The 14,693-nt window shown below is 34.5% G+C and overlaps 1 protein-coding gene across 1 annotated transcript in view; it reads right to left on the minus strand.

The window, feature by feature from the left end:
• Positions 1–8,792: 8,792 nt before the first annotated feature.
• Positions 8,793–14,693, minus strand: part of NDC80 (NDC80 kinetochore complex component) — a 19,134-nt gene continuing 13,233 nt past the window's right edge. The window contains exons 15-17 of the mRNA XM_085319268.1: positions 12,682–12,812; positions 12,022–12,124; positions 8,793–11,654 (exon numbers count right to left, since the gene is read on the minus strand). Coding sequence (XP_085175394.1) covers positions 11,532–11,654; positions 12,022–12,124; positions 12,682–12,812 — 357 coding nt within the window. The 3' untranslated portion in view covers positions 8,793–11,531. The remainder of the gene's footprint in view (positions 11,655–12,021; positions 12,125–12,681; positions 12,813–14,693) is intronic.

Below are 14,693 nucleotides of genomic sequence, written 5' to 3' on the forward strand. Positions count from 1 at the left end.
CCTCGCCGGCAGCGCCGCGCCGCGGCCGGTGGCGTGTGGGCGGCCGGTAGCGTGTGGGCGGCAGGGCGAGGGCGTTCCCGCGCTTCTCGCTGGCCGCAGCCTTGCGGTTGGGACTTGCCRAGGGCCTGAAGTAATAGCTGAGCTTTCGTCTCCCTTGAAATAAACTGAGCCATCGAGTCTTTTTACTTTCCTTTTTTTTTCTTTCCCTTTTTTTTTTCTTTCCATTTTTCCTTTTTTCTTTTTCCATTTTACTTTTTCCCCTGTTTCTTCTTTTCCTTTCTTTCCCTTTCCTTTTCCTCTTTCTCTTTCCTTTTACTCCTTCCCCCCCCTTTTTTGCTTTTCCTTTTTTGCTTTTCGTTTTTTTCCCCTTTCTGTTTCTTTCCCTTTCCCTTCTGCTTTCCCTTCCCTTTTTCTTTCTTTCTTTCCTTTTTTTCCCCTCCTGAAATGCTTTTGCCAGCTGGCAGTTGTCACATCTCCTCGCTGCACCCTTTCCCATTTCTTGCCATTGTTTTCTGTGTGGATGCTGAGGTGTCAGCGGTGTGTTCTGTCACTGCCACATGCTCAGGTAGAAATGTCTTTTGGTATGGATAAGGTTATGTAGAGTGCCTTGAGAAGAACTAATAGATGCTGTCAAAGATAGAAATATGTAAAAATATAGAAGAAGGGTGTTTCTATTTTTCCATATGCTTATGTGTATGTTGAAGATCGTGTCACAGTACCCCAGAAGTGCTTCCTTCTTCTGCTACCCATGATCTGTTCAGAGTAACAGAGACCATTCCTTTCCACAGGTGAGATCCTTGCTGTCTGCTGCACCTTTCTGGAAACTCATTTTGTTTGAACAGGTCTGTCTGGAGAACATTATCCAAAACACTTCCACTCTCTGTGCTCTTTGCTTTATAATAGCTGCAATAATGCTATAAAACTATCACGAAATGTTAACTTTATGATGTGATTCCTAGAGAGTCTGATCTATCAGTAGTCTTTTTGATGCTTCCCCATTGACAAACAAGTCTTCAGAGCTGTTTGAGTCAGTTTTATTGATTTTTTGTTTGTTTTGAGAAAGAGGAGTTTTTTTGTTTGTTTGTTTGTTTGTTTGTTTGTTTGTTTTTTTGGATTGTGGAATAAGGATTAAGTTCCTGCTGAGTATATTATGTGGAAGGACCTGTGTAAATAAAACTGAAGAGCCTGTGCAATCCTTGAGTAGGATCCACAAGTGGGTTTTTATTTTTTTAATGACATAGTCTTGTAATAGTAAAGGGTTGTTTTATTATCTTCAGTCTTAGAAACAGATTTCATTTAAAATTTAATTGTGAAGTTAAACTTAAAACTTTGTGAAGTTCTTGCTTTTTTGTATATGCAAAACCTTCATAACATTTGTATGTGTGCAACAGCCAGAATGGTAGGACTGCAGTAGCTGCAAAACTGCAGTTTAAATGAAGTCATTCAAGAAGTACTTAAGTACAGTCTTAATGGTCTTTAAAGAACCAGCAAGACATACTTGCCAGGAAACTGTCAAGAACTTTCGATTTGTGATTCATGCTAGRGTGGACTAACAACTTTTCCTCCTATCATAAACAATTGCTGTGACATAGTTGGTTTACACTTTATAAACCAGTTTAGAGACAGAAATTCAGTAAGTACGACTTAATGCATTGTTTAGACTTCTGCAGCTGCCATTTTTGCTCCTGATGTGGTTAACTCAGAGAAACTGAGTGTCTTCTGACTTTCTGTGTTTCTTCTGTACTTGTAGTTCAYCCTTTCATCCTGCATACTGTTCCTGTATTCTGATTTTATGCACAGCCTTTCAGTGTTGTCAGTGGAGCAAAACATATCTAAGAACTGAATATATAGACTACACAAAAATTGGTCTGTTAACATTTTTAGAATTTCCCTCATAATTTGCTGTTGTTTCTAAGAGAAATCTCTGGTCTAGGAATACAAAATATAGTAAGTGGGAACATTTTTGTCTGTAGTCACTTTTTAATTTGTGGGTAACATTTTTGTCTTGTACAACTTCAGAAACTAGAGGACATAACACATTCTTGGCATTTTCATATGTGCACTAGATGTGTGTCATACATCAACATTGTTTCTTTAGACCCTCTAAACAGGTATTTTTTTCTCTAATTGTAAATTAATTACTTTCAAGCTTTCTTGCATATAAAATTGTGTTACTAACTTCTAATTATTTTGATATTCTGTAACAGCTAACTTTTTTTACATTAAAAAAAAWTTTTAGACTCCTGGATGTAAGGGCTGTGTTTTCTAATGTGTATTTACTTCCCTGTTATTAACAATGTAGTGACTATGCCTTACATCTTTTGTCAGTCCTATGGACTAAATTGATGTCTCGCCTATTCCTTGCCTAAAAGAAGTGAATTATCATCAAGGCAACATGTTCTGGAAAGAAACTATAACCATATATAGCAACATTAGTTTAAACAAATGGTATTCTGATATTAAATGAGAAAAATTGTTGAACAGGAAAGCCTCCAGACCTACCTCTTCATTTTCATTTTGCAACCACTGCACAGCTGTGCTGAATGGCTTTGAGACCAGGGTATAATAAAAATAGCATGTTGGAGACCTACCTTGCTTTCCTGACTGCAACAGCTTGAGAGAACTAGCAGGTGCCAAAAGCAACAGAAACTGCACTACCTCTTAAGTCAGACACAGCCTATTGGAGCAGTAGGCATCCAAAACTCAGACAATATAGCACAAGAAAAAATATTTATTAGGATTCAAAAAATGGATAAATGTTACTGCTTTCTTCAATATCTTCTCTTGCTCTTCTGAACTCCTGAGCATTATACATCTCTCTGTTCCTATCAGCAGTTTCAAGAGGATATTTCTTCTCGTCTTCCTGTGAGGTTTTCCTAAAGTGTTGTGTGAAATCAACATGTTTCTTAGGCAAAGGAGAATCTTTCTTTGTTTCACTTCTGCACTGATTATAATAGAAACCAGTACAAAAAAATCCTATTAAATTATGCCAATGACAATGACATGGACTTTAGCTATAATAGCTCTGGTGGATAGTTCAGTTCACATGCACTCTTAATAGCAGTTAAAATACAGGCATCAATTTTAAAAATAAATAGTTTGTCTTCATAAGAAAGAAGAAATCAATGCTGATTGATACACATATTAAGTATATTCAGAATCATCTGAAAATAGGGGTGAATATTAAAGTTTTCCACAAATACCATCTTAATCCTCATTGATGGTCAARAACCAAGTAGGGTGTGTAGCATTCTTAAGATAGGAGCACAAAATATAAGGCAAATCTGTCTAAAAGAATGTAGTTTTCCATGGTCGTGCTCATCTAGAAAAGATGAAAACAAGGATGTTTGGAAAAGTGTGACTGCTTGAGATAAAATACATTGGGATTCTCAGCTTGGAAAGGTGATGATTTTGAAAGGCGTATAAAGAAGGTCTGTAAACCAAAGAGTAGCATTAAGAAATGAAAATGTAAAAAAAAAGAAACAAACCCACCATGCAAGAACTATGTGTTTAACTATCATACAGTCAAATTATGAGGGAGAAGATTTAAAATACAGAAATTTTTCATGCATGACTGCATGGTGGATTCCTCTCAGTGATGCAGAGTTTTGTGAGAACAAAGAGCATGTGTACTACCCAATGGAGGGTAATGGAGGAAAGGTCTGCCGAGAGTTTTAAAAAATGATAGGTATATAAGCTGTGACTCAGAGCATCTCTAAATCAAGATTTGATGAAAATTGGCAAGGCATGTCAAACCTGGTTACTTCTCAAGTTCCTTAAATAGAATTTGGTTTCTCAGCAGATGCATGAAGTGTAATTTCTAGACATGAGATAGCAGTTCCATTTTAGAACGTTAATTACTTTGAAAAAAAAGAAGATGAATTCTTTCATCTATCTTCAAAAAAAAATATGCCAAGGGGAAAGAATAGTTCTATCTAAAATGCAAGAACTTCACTTGCATGAAGATTAAGTCCTCATTATTTAGCCTTCCTGCAAGCTGGTATAAAGACTGCCTGCACTTGCAAAGTTGTTAAATCTGCAGTGTGTGTTATTTTTGTTCAATTACCTGTTAATTCAGTAGCCATTTTTCAATCCTTGTGGGAAAGGACCTTTTCTGATTGAAAAAGGAAAATTGTTTGTATTACCCTACTAGATTTTAAAGTCAAATGTCCTACTTCACTATTTTTCAAATTTAATAGTAACAGTAGAGTATATAGTTGTTCATATTGCTGCATGGTATTTCAGATGATGCCCCACAAATTTATCTTTTGGGGAGAATATATTTATGACCAATCTGAGCCTAGAACCTAAATTATTCTTTCAAAGAGTGAATTAAGTATCTGATTTCTCTGTATTAAATGAAGATATGAACTAAATTCCAGCACTGGATATTTTTAGAAAATGAATATTTTGTAAACTTTAATGAAAGTTGCTGTGTCTTTGCTGGAATAAACCATGTCGCCTTCTGGCAGGGCATGTTGCATATTAGTACCTACTTTATGAGTACAGAACTATAAATTCCAAATGACCTAACAAAAGATGCTACTTTTCCTTAAGGTAACGAAGGTTTTATATCTAATAAGAGGTGCCTGACATCTTGCATTTGGAACTCCAGAGACCTCTGAAAGGGACTGTTACAAAAAATACCTTAGTAAGAACCCGTGAGGTGAGAAACAAAACGTTGTCATGAAACAAAAAACACTCTTGAGAGACAGAAGCCAAAGAATATAAATAAACAAGGAATTTTCATTGTAATACTAAAGTTAAGGAGGATGTGGAGAAGTGGGCTACAAAAGTGCCAACTGGTATTTATTTGATTTATTTCAGAGTAATTTGAAAGAAAATGAGCAACTGAAGGGACAAAATTTCTAAAATATAATCTGGAATGCTTTTAGTTGGTCAAGTCCAGAGAGGACTGTGAAGACAGTCTAAGGGTCTGAGTTAAACAACCAGTGTGGTAACGGATGAAAATCTGTTTTAATAAATTGAAGGCAAGACCGGGAGTGATCGTGGAAAATAGGAAGTGACAATTCTCTTATTCTCTTGTGGTTCAAATTAATTGTATCAGCTGGCATAATGCATAAAACTCAGTTAAGTTCTCACTGTTCATTGTATACTTGGTTAAAAAAAAAAGCAATGCTACATTTTCATTTAAAATCCTATTGAAATAGTGGCCCTGATGACTAGAGATAGAGTATAACTGGTTGTAGAAAGTGAGTTTAATAAGGCTGGGCTTATTTATTTCAGAGGGGAGAAAATATAATAGTTTGAAGAAGAAAAACAGAAAAGATAATCAGTAACTTCCATTTTCTGTCTCATAAAGCAAGAAAAAGGGATATGGAGTTACAATAAAAACATTCAAAACTGACAGCAAGTTTTCACAGAACACCTAATTGAACTGTGAAATAATTGTCCAAATTGTCAGAATTAATAGTTTAGCAAGATTTAAAATATTTTTATTTGTATGGATAAAATGGAGATCCAAAATGGGGGGTGGGGGTGGGGGAAGAGTATTGGGAGAAGAATTAATCATTAAACTTCGGACTTCAGATAATATCATTACTGATTAGGAAGAGTTTTGTTTGGAAGACAAGACATCTCATATCTGATTRTTGCAGAGATTTTTGCACCTTTTTCAAAGCCGTATTTGGAATGAGGAGAATATTTGTAGTATTTAGTCTGRCGAGTCGCCCTTCCTAGGACTGTCTTGGCCTGCTTTCAGGGTCTCTTCAGGGCAATGCCAGGAACCACTGTGAAGAGTGAATTAGCAATAATTGCTACTTATCTGCCAGAGACAGATTACAGTAGCCAAAAATGAAGTGGACATGATATGAACAAGTCTGATAGTAATCCACTGCATCTTGCAAGAACCAAAGTCAACTTCCATATGCAAAATGATTGTTTTGTGGGGGAATAGAGATGGAGCAAACCCCAAAACTTTCTTCCTATTTCCTGTTCCTATTTGAGACAAAGAAACATGAATGATTCTTGAACAAGTAAGTGAAAAACAGATATAACTACTTAACAAATATACACTGGGAGTAAACACAGGTTTTTGAAATCCTGGAAAGACTGCTATAGTTTAGCCACAGATTAAATAATGTTTTCAAGTATTAATATTTTAATATTTTCCAGAGAACTCTTGGTATTGCGTAATCTAAAGACTGTGAACTTCTGCTATACTAATGGTGACACTGTCTTTAAAGTGATCTTACTACCTTATTTCTGATCAACGAAGGCACCAAAACTTTTGGGGGGCATTTTGTCCCCCCAGAAAGCTTTTCTGGAAGGTGGGGGGGATTTTGTCCTTTCTTTTGGGAGATTTAAAATGGTAACTTTTGCACCTGTGACAAAGCAACCTGACTTGAAAATCTGCAAGGTGAAAGAATGAAGCAATGATCAACTTCTTATGGGGGGTAGGGGAGAAGAGAGAGAAAAAGAGAGAGCAGGCAGGAAATACTGGAATACAGAAGCAGATACTCAATGTCACAGATTATCCAAATTTATGCTGCTTTAAGACCCCAAGATTGGATGAAAGAGGTCTGAGAGAGGAAGATTAATCCACAAATTTCAATAGATTTGTGCAAAAATACTGGTTGTGAGGAGATCCTTCTTTTCTAGAGCAGGCAAAGCTTTCTGCAAGATTTCAGGAATCTCTTACAGCAGGAATTGTTTGGAGCTGATTTCTGCCCAGCTGAGATTGGGATTTGTCCTTTCATTCTTTTGTGCCAGTTTATGCAGCCTTTGTAAATGCAAAACATTATCAAAATCTCTAACCAACAGATTGTTTTGTCCAGGTTTTCCACAAATATTTGACGTGAGGAACAACTGCTTTTCACTAACATTATCATAGAATGAAAAGTGATACCCACAGCATTTTCTCTGCTTACTGTCATTACTCTTACCTTACACGTGATAACAAACTCCTTTTATTCCCCTCTTATTACTGTTTGCCAAGTCATAAACTTATTCACATTAAGAGAAATTACCTCCTGCAAAAATTGCCTTAATGATGATTTTCCAGTCTATCTGTAAATCTAAAACAGGCAGCAAAACAGCATGTAGATACTCTGCTCTTCTGTTGGATCTTGCTGTTTACTGATGCAAATTAACATCTACCAGAACAATCCCATGAATTAGCAGAACATGTTGCCTACAGAAGACAACTGCAAAATTATTTAAGAGTTTTCTCAGGCTGACTCATCAGTCTCTGCCAATCTCCTAATACGTGACAGAAGATGCCTCTCTGATATGACGTCTAGGAGATCAATAGTGTCTCGTCCTGTGAGGACGCAGAGAACTGTATGAGACTTCCCTTCTATGCTCATGTTCTTGGAAAGGTTTTGGAAACCAAAGGCCAYTGTTTACCATCAAAATCTTCCTACAGGCATGTAAATGCAAAACTCCAATAAAGTTAAAAAATATCTCCAGCATGTAGGGCTATTGTAAGGAAAAAAACCCTCAAAGGTTGTCACATAGAAATCCTTTCAGGACCAAAATCTGGAGAGGACATGTTGAGAAATCAGGCCAATGCCTTGTTCTCTTGTTCTATACTACTGTTAAAAGAGCAAAATTAAGTGACTTGAAGGGAGACATCGAAGTTTCCAGGATAAAAAAAAAAAAAAAAAAAAAAAAAAAAAAAAAAAAAAAAAAAAAAAAGAAAAGATACTTTATTTAGTCTTTTCAGAAACTTTTGCAGTGCTCAGAATTCTTACATACAAAACAATCTAGAGTAAACATTTGAAGAAATCAGTATCATTGCGCCCAAAATCTCCCTTCCTCTGCATAGAATCAACGTATTTCCTTTGGCACGAAGGACTCTGGACTTCCTTTTCATTATACATCATTTCTGAGAGGAATTTCTCTCTTCTTACTAAAGAATGAATGTCTTCAGCTGTTAGCCTCTAACCAGAGATAAGCAACAAGATAAAAATGTATATGTGTTTATCAATTCTGCCACAAAAAGTAGAACAGAGGTAAGAACTCCTATAAAAGACCAAAATACACAACACATTACAAATACTAAGGAATGAACACAGACTCATATGCTAGTATCCATTTTAGAAGTAGGATTTGCATAGACACGCAGTACTGCACACTAAGACAAGGGCAAGCAGAATAGCTTTGGTCTGAATAGCTTTGCAATAAGAACCAGATGGATGTTGCTCAGTTAAAAAAAGCCTTATCATGCTCCTGTGATCACCCAAGGAAAAGTACCTCAAAACTGCCTAGTTCTTGACAGTGATGCTGCTCTTGACAATATAAATATGAAAAATTATATACTGTAGGACTGAGAACAAAGCCATACACAAAGTTCTGCCATGCTTCTACAATTTATTTTTATTTTTAAAATAAAATAACGGTGTTATTTTTAAGAGAAATAGGTTAAAAATGAGGTAGAAGTGTGGTCATGTAAAGGAAGTAGTCCTTTAACGCTTAAGATAGCAAGAGGTTGTTTGGGAAGATTAACATCAAAGGAATACCTAAGGGCATAAATTGATTGTCAAGCTAATTTTTACCTCTATGTCTTAGTTACAAAAAACCCTTCTGTTTTTAAAAGTTTAAGACAAATTAATTTACATTTTCCTGCTTATGCAATTTATTTGAGAAATGTTGGTGTATTTGTAAAAAGTTTATACCTACACAACACATTTAACAGAAGGGATAATCAGGAAAATAATATCTGATACTAGAGAATCATTAATCATAAAGTTTCTCTAGAAAAAACAGATTCAGTGTGCTTTTTATGTCATGCTCCTATCCTTCTAGTAAGAATCCAGCCTTCAAAGAAATAGGTTAAGAAATTTTATTGAATATAAAATACAAAGTTAAGGCATATTAAGCAAGTAAACTGTACAATAGATACATTAGCAACAAATGAGGGAACTGTATACAAAAACCAGAAAATTACAAACTACTCACAACACTGAAATATGCAGGTACAAATGCTAGATGTTTCTCATTAAGACCCTACATTCTGGTTAAAAGAAAAAAACCCAGATTAGAAGCAGTGATTATGTTCTAGTGTCTATTGCATAAATTTAAAAGACACATTGCAGATTAAGACCTCCTTTTGAAGAATAAAGTATATCAACTAGCTTGCAAACCTTCCACATAGGTTGTAGAAATTCTATTATACAAATACAATTTAAAAAGTAATGGAATAACAAACATTTTAAAAAATAATTGAGTAGCCAACTCCCTCAGGAGCCCTTCATTAAAGAAGTGCTGAAAAATACGTTCCATTTTAAAATCTGAAGATGTATTACCTAGCAGACATCAGCTGATGTTTGTAAAACATCTGTAACTTATACTGTGACATAAAAAAATCCCCATAGTATTTTACAGAACCTAGGTCAGAGTTTAAGCTAATTCTAAGGTCAATTTAGTTTATTTGACACATGGACAGATATCTTAGCACAATAATAAAAACATATTGCTAGCATTACAAATGCGGACTTTTACTATTCAGAATATTTTAACTTCAGAGTATTACATTCACCTATACATGAAAATAGGTCACATGGCAAAGAGGCTAGAAATACTAATATACACAAGGATAGTTGGTTACAGAATCAGAGACAAATGGGCACCAGAAAGCCAAAGAAAGCATAGTCCCTAAAAGAATACTTATTTTAGAGGGATTGGGTCACAGGATGATTATTCTGTATGTTTCACACCTTTGCTTAATTAAGGATATTGCTGTCGAGAAAGTAAGAGTGCTAGAAAGCTCACAAAAGAAAAAAAGCTTCTAAAGAGAAGAAACTGAGATTTGATAAAAGTTATGTTATTAAAGAAAAAGTGAGATTTTTGTAAAGGTAAAATTACAAAGGATAATAGAAGAAAGCAGAACTACTCTCTGCTTATCAGAAAGCTTTTGTAGCTGTCAAATTTCTGGAGAGTAACAGAAGAACAGAAACTTAGAAATTTAATTATAGCTTTCATTACCATAATGTCTGAAACAAAATGCTCATCCTCAAGCCAAAGATTCACACACTGTATTAAGGACAACTAAATTTTATATACACTCYGGAAAAATGTCTAAAAGACAATTCAGTTTTTGTGAGAAATTAAAATAAAGACAATACAGTCTGTGTTCAGAGGTTCTAACTAAGTTTTATTTTGCATCCTAGGGATCTGTGTTTCACTCAAATATTTTGTCTAATTGTAAAATTAGTGAGCAATTTTATTTAGATGTYAGCTTCCAGAAACGTTCTAGAGGTATAAGCACCATTTGAACAGACTGCAGAATTGTTTTTATTATTGTGTGTTTGAATCAACGATATTTATTACTGAACTCTAGTCAAAACCTCAAATACCTCAATATTTTTATTAGGAAATACCATCATAAATTAAACTGTCCAAGACACTACATGCTGCTTTAAAAAGAAAAGGTATATACAGAGTAGAAAAGCAGATACAACTTCCATTTCCAACACGGCATTGATCAAGAAACAGAAATCCATATTAAAGAGATGGAGTTACATTTTCTTCTATGTATTTGGACTGGATCTCTCTGTACACTAACTTTACCGCTACTTTCCTGAGAAAGAAAAATCAGATAGAATCTGTCCTACCAGCTTAACAACAAAAGGTTCATTTTAGAATATTTTGATGTATTCAACATTAACTACATCTAAAACTGAATACCTATATTGCCAGAATTCATATAATGTCCTACCTACAGCTCTCTGGTACCCATACTAAGAATGTACATTAAAGTTTCATCTAGGACTATAAGCAGTCAGACACAGAACTTTTTTTTCAAATTGACTAATTTTTCAGTCTTTAGACAAACAAGACTGCTCTGTAACTATTGCTTATCTTTTCAGAGAGGCTTTGACTTTTTAAAAACAAATTTATTCATGTGAGAGGGGTCTCTGGGCAGTTTAGATAACATATATAACAGCAAATAGGCAGGAACCTGGAAGACATTTACATTTGATCTTGCTGATAAACTTTCTTTAAGGTTTTGGAAAGGACATGTGCTGTCAGTCTGAATGTATACTATATATTTACTTCCAAATGTACAAACTACACTCCAAAAGGAAAGTGTAACCCTTTTCCCACTTATTAGTGGTTTTTGTAAACCTGTAAGATCATTAGGTTGTTACTTTTGAGTATTTCAAATCAACAGTACCCTTTGCATTGTGTTGTCACTTGCAGTTGCATCTCTAAGTGCATTCTGGCTTATTATTTTAACAGTCTGACAGAATTCTTGCCTTACTGAATATTCCTAGAAGCACATAGTTATAAAGAAAAATAAAAGTTAAATTGTTCCGCAGTTGTCTTGTCACAAACATTTGTCATCTTGCATAAATACACTGTGAGGAGAAAGTCTAAAGAATGTCTTTTAAAAAAATTTGCAAACACATTATTTAATCCTCTGGTATATTTATGTCATTCAAAGGAAGTTCATAAGCACTTATTTAAACTTAAAGCCAATTTAGCTGATAAACCCAGGAAGTGCCCATTCTTTAAGAGACCCCATACCAGAGCKTCACCAATCCAAAATTTTCATCTTTTGGTGACTACACACTTTCAGCCTTCCTTTTATAGCTGTCTAGAATTCTAGTCAAGGTTGACAATAGATCTTCAGACATGAATTCTTCATAGTCTCTGTCAATTTTCGTATTCTGTTCATCGAGGTATTTCTAGAAGACAGTTGCAGAAAGTTGATTAGAACTATGGCATCTCTATAGTACTGTGACTACTAAAGCATTTTAAGCCATCACTGCATGGCTTAGGTGCTAGTACTCTAAGTGCTAATACTCAAATACTTCTGGTCTTTCAGAGAAGATTGAACTGACTGGAGCGATTACTGACATTTAATGATTACTGCTGATTGTTTGTACCAACTGTTTTGTCAACTAATTTATTTACTAGAATCTACAGACTCAGTGTAGCACCCATAAATCATTCATACTTTGATAAAAAGAGTAAGTCCTAATGTCCATGCATTTAATTGCAGTTGTAGATAACTGTAGTAAGATTTCACTCTGAATAGCAAATTTAGCTTACCTCTATAGATACTACGTGAGTAGTAATCACTTCTAGAAGACGGTTCAAGTTATCACCTGCTTTCCTGCTCTCTTCTGTTGTTGTTTGCATAACAACTTGGTATCTAAAAAGTAAATACCCTCAGAAAATCACATTGTAAAATTCCTGACAGCTGAAACAATTTTTCTTTACCAAGTAGTATACATTGTCAGATTACTCAYAAATTTGTTAAATTAGATCAGGCTGCATTTGTTTATTAATATCCAACTTAGAGGAAAAAGGACCATATTGCACTAATCAATACAAGAAAAAAGATACCTTACAGCATTATGTTTAGAGTCAGAATTGTCTTTCCAGATTTAACATGTATAACATGCCATCAAATATGTTTGTTTGGAAACAAACTAACATCCTTACTACAACTGTACATATTGTAAAAGGTACGTGGAAAACAAAAGTGCACCGATGGAACAGACTTCTTAAATTTCCTAACAAAATATTAAGTGCCACGGACAAACATAATTCAACTGTAAAATTGTGAAATTAGTGCACTGAGTACTTGCTCACGGAAGAATTTTAGATATTCGTTTATAAGATACTAGATATGTTAGAACTTAAAAGAATATCTATGTCCTTAAAAACAAACAAAACAAAACCAAAACTTAATATTATGGGCCTTACTGTCGCTGAATATCATGCAATTCATTTGTGGCTTCACTAAGACCTTCATTGACACCACTCTCAAGTAAGTGTTTATGCTTCTCTAACAATTCCAGTTCATTTGCACATTTTTGCTCTTCCTCTTCTGCCTCCTGTAAATAATAGCAAAGAGAAAAATGACATAAATTAGGAAATAGGAAATTTATTTCTGAATATTACTCATCTTGATACTTGAATTAGCAATTCACCACAGAAGAAACTTAATACTCATTGCTCCAAATTAAAATTTCTGTATTGTTCAACAATGAAAACAAACCTAACCTTCCCCTTATTTCTCCGTCTTCATTTCAAGGTTTGTGTTGCAGCTATCTTCCCTTCAAAGTTCACGTGAAAAAAATGTAATTTATGTGCTTACTCTCTAAATAGCTTAGAAAGAGAACATCACAGACTATTGTTGTTTTGTTGTTTTTAAAAATTCACTTTGAATGAAAAAGACTTTTCCCTTTTGGCTCTGAAAGGTACATAAAAAATATAACTGGTCATCTCTCCAGGGAGAATAACACTGCTGACAGTATACATAATATTCTTAAATACATAAAAGAAGCTAAACAAATTTTACCAGCACTAAACATTCAGTTCTGGTAAAGTTTAGTATTACACAATTATTTCAGAAGTATGTAGTTTCAGTAATTTAACTTATGGATAGCATATATATGTGTGTGTGTGTGTGTGTGTGTGTGTGTGTGTGTGTGTGTTTATATATATATTACACATTATATATATTACACATATACATACATACATACATATATATATATATATATATATAAATGAAGAATTACATGACTATGTCTCATTATAACTTGTCCACTAGCTATCAAGTATTTTATGAGGCTTATCTTAACAGCAAAAAATATGCATAACAAAAATTAAGAGGTGTTTCAGATGCCTTTGAAGGCAATAAACTAAAGCAATTGCCTTCAGCCACCTAAGCAGAGTGTTAACAATGATATAGCCCTCTATTTTATGGTTGTATTACAGAAGTTTAGATTTGGAAGAACAAGTATATTAAACATCAGCTTAGTTCAAAAAACCATTTTTCTCCTCAGCACTGTGGCTCCCCAAAGCCTCAAAAACTGTGCTATTAAAGAACTCAAAAGGTATTGAAGCAGCCACTTTGTTGTTAACTGGGATGGCTATGTTTCATTGCTAAACCAAAAGAAAAGGTGAGGAAAAGGAAAGGGACTGYTCCTCCTTGGTGGGGAGAGGAAATAAAGAAAACWATTTTATATCACCAACACTAAAATATTTAACATGTGCTTTTAGTCAAAGAATGTTTTCGCAAATTTTATTGTAGCAGTAACACCTTTAGTACAAAGTGTAATAATATTTATTATATACTAAACTGAGTAAACAAGGCAGAAATCTGCCTTGAGTACATGCTCTGAGACATCCTTAGGCCAGCAGGTGGATGTGGCTGCTTCTATGACTGGATGTAGTAACTTACGATTTACAGGATCTGCCAAAGTAAGATACCAGATTGTCTTATGAGAAAATGGAAACCGACTTTAAGATAAGAAATATTTCTGAAAAGAATGAAAGAACATTGCATCATCTGCAACAACCTAATGGTGACTTATGTTCCAGATAGGCAAAATAAGGCAAAATAAAGCAAGACTGTCRTGAAAAAATAAATGAACTAAACAGCCTGTGAACAATATTTCCTTTTCGTCTGATTTTCCTGCTGCACAGTAGTAGTACCTCATTCAAATCTCAACAAATTAGTGTAGCATTCTCTAGCAACTGCATTCTTTAAGGAAACTGTTACATAACCTAGGTAGCAAAAAGCTTTCTTGTGCCTCGATTGTTCATTTAAAATTGGTGTAAGCTTTTCAGAAACAGGAATTGTAAAATCTGTTCTCAGATATCTAAGACAAGATAGGTAGAAGGAAGAGAGGGCAGATGCTCACTCTCCAAACTCCCCTCTCCCCCCTAAAACAACATATAAACACAGAAAAAAATATATAAAGATA

The sequence above is a fragment of the Rhea americana genome, unplaced genomic scaffold (genome assembly GCF_003343005.1).
Source record: "Rhea americana isolate MKP2758 unplaced genomic scaffold, rheAme1 scaffold_58, whole genome shotgun sequence".
NCBI classification, from domain to species: domain Eukaryota; kingdom Metazoa; phylum Chordata; class Aves; order Rheiformes; family Rheidae; genus Rhea; species Rhea americana.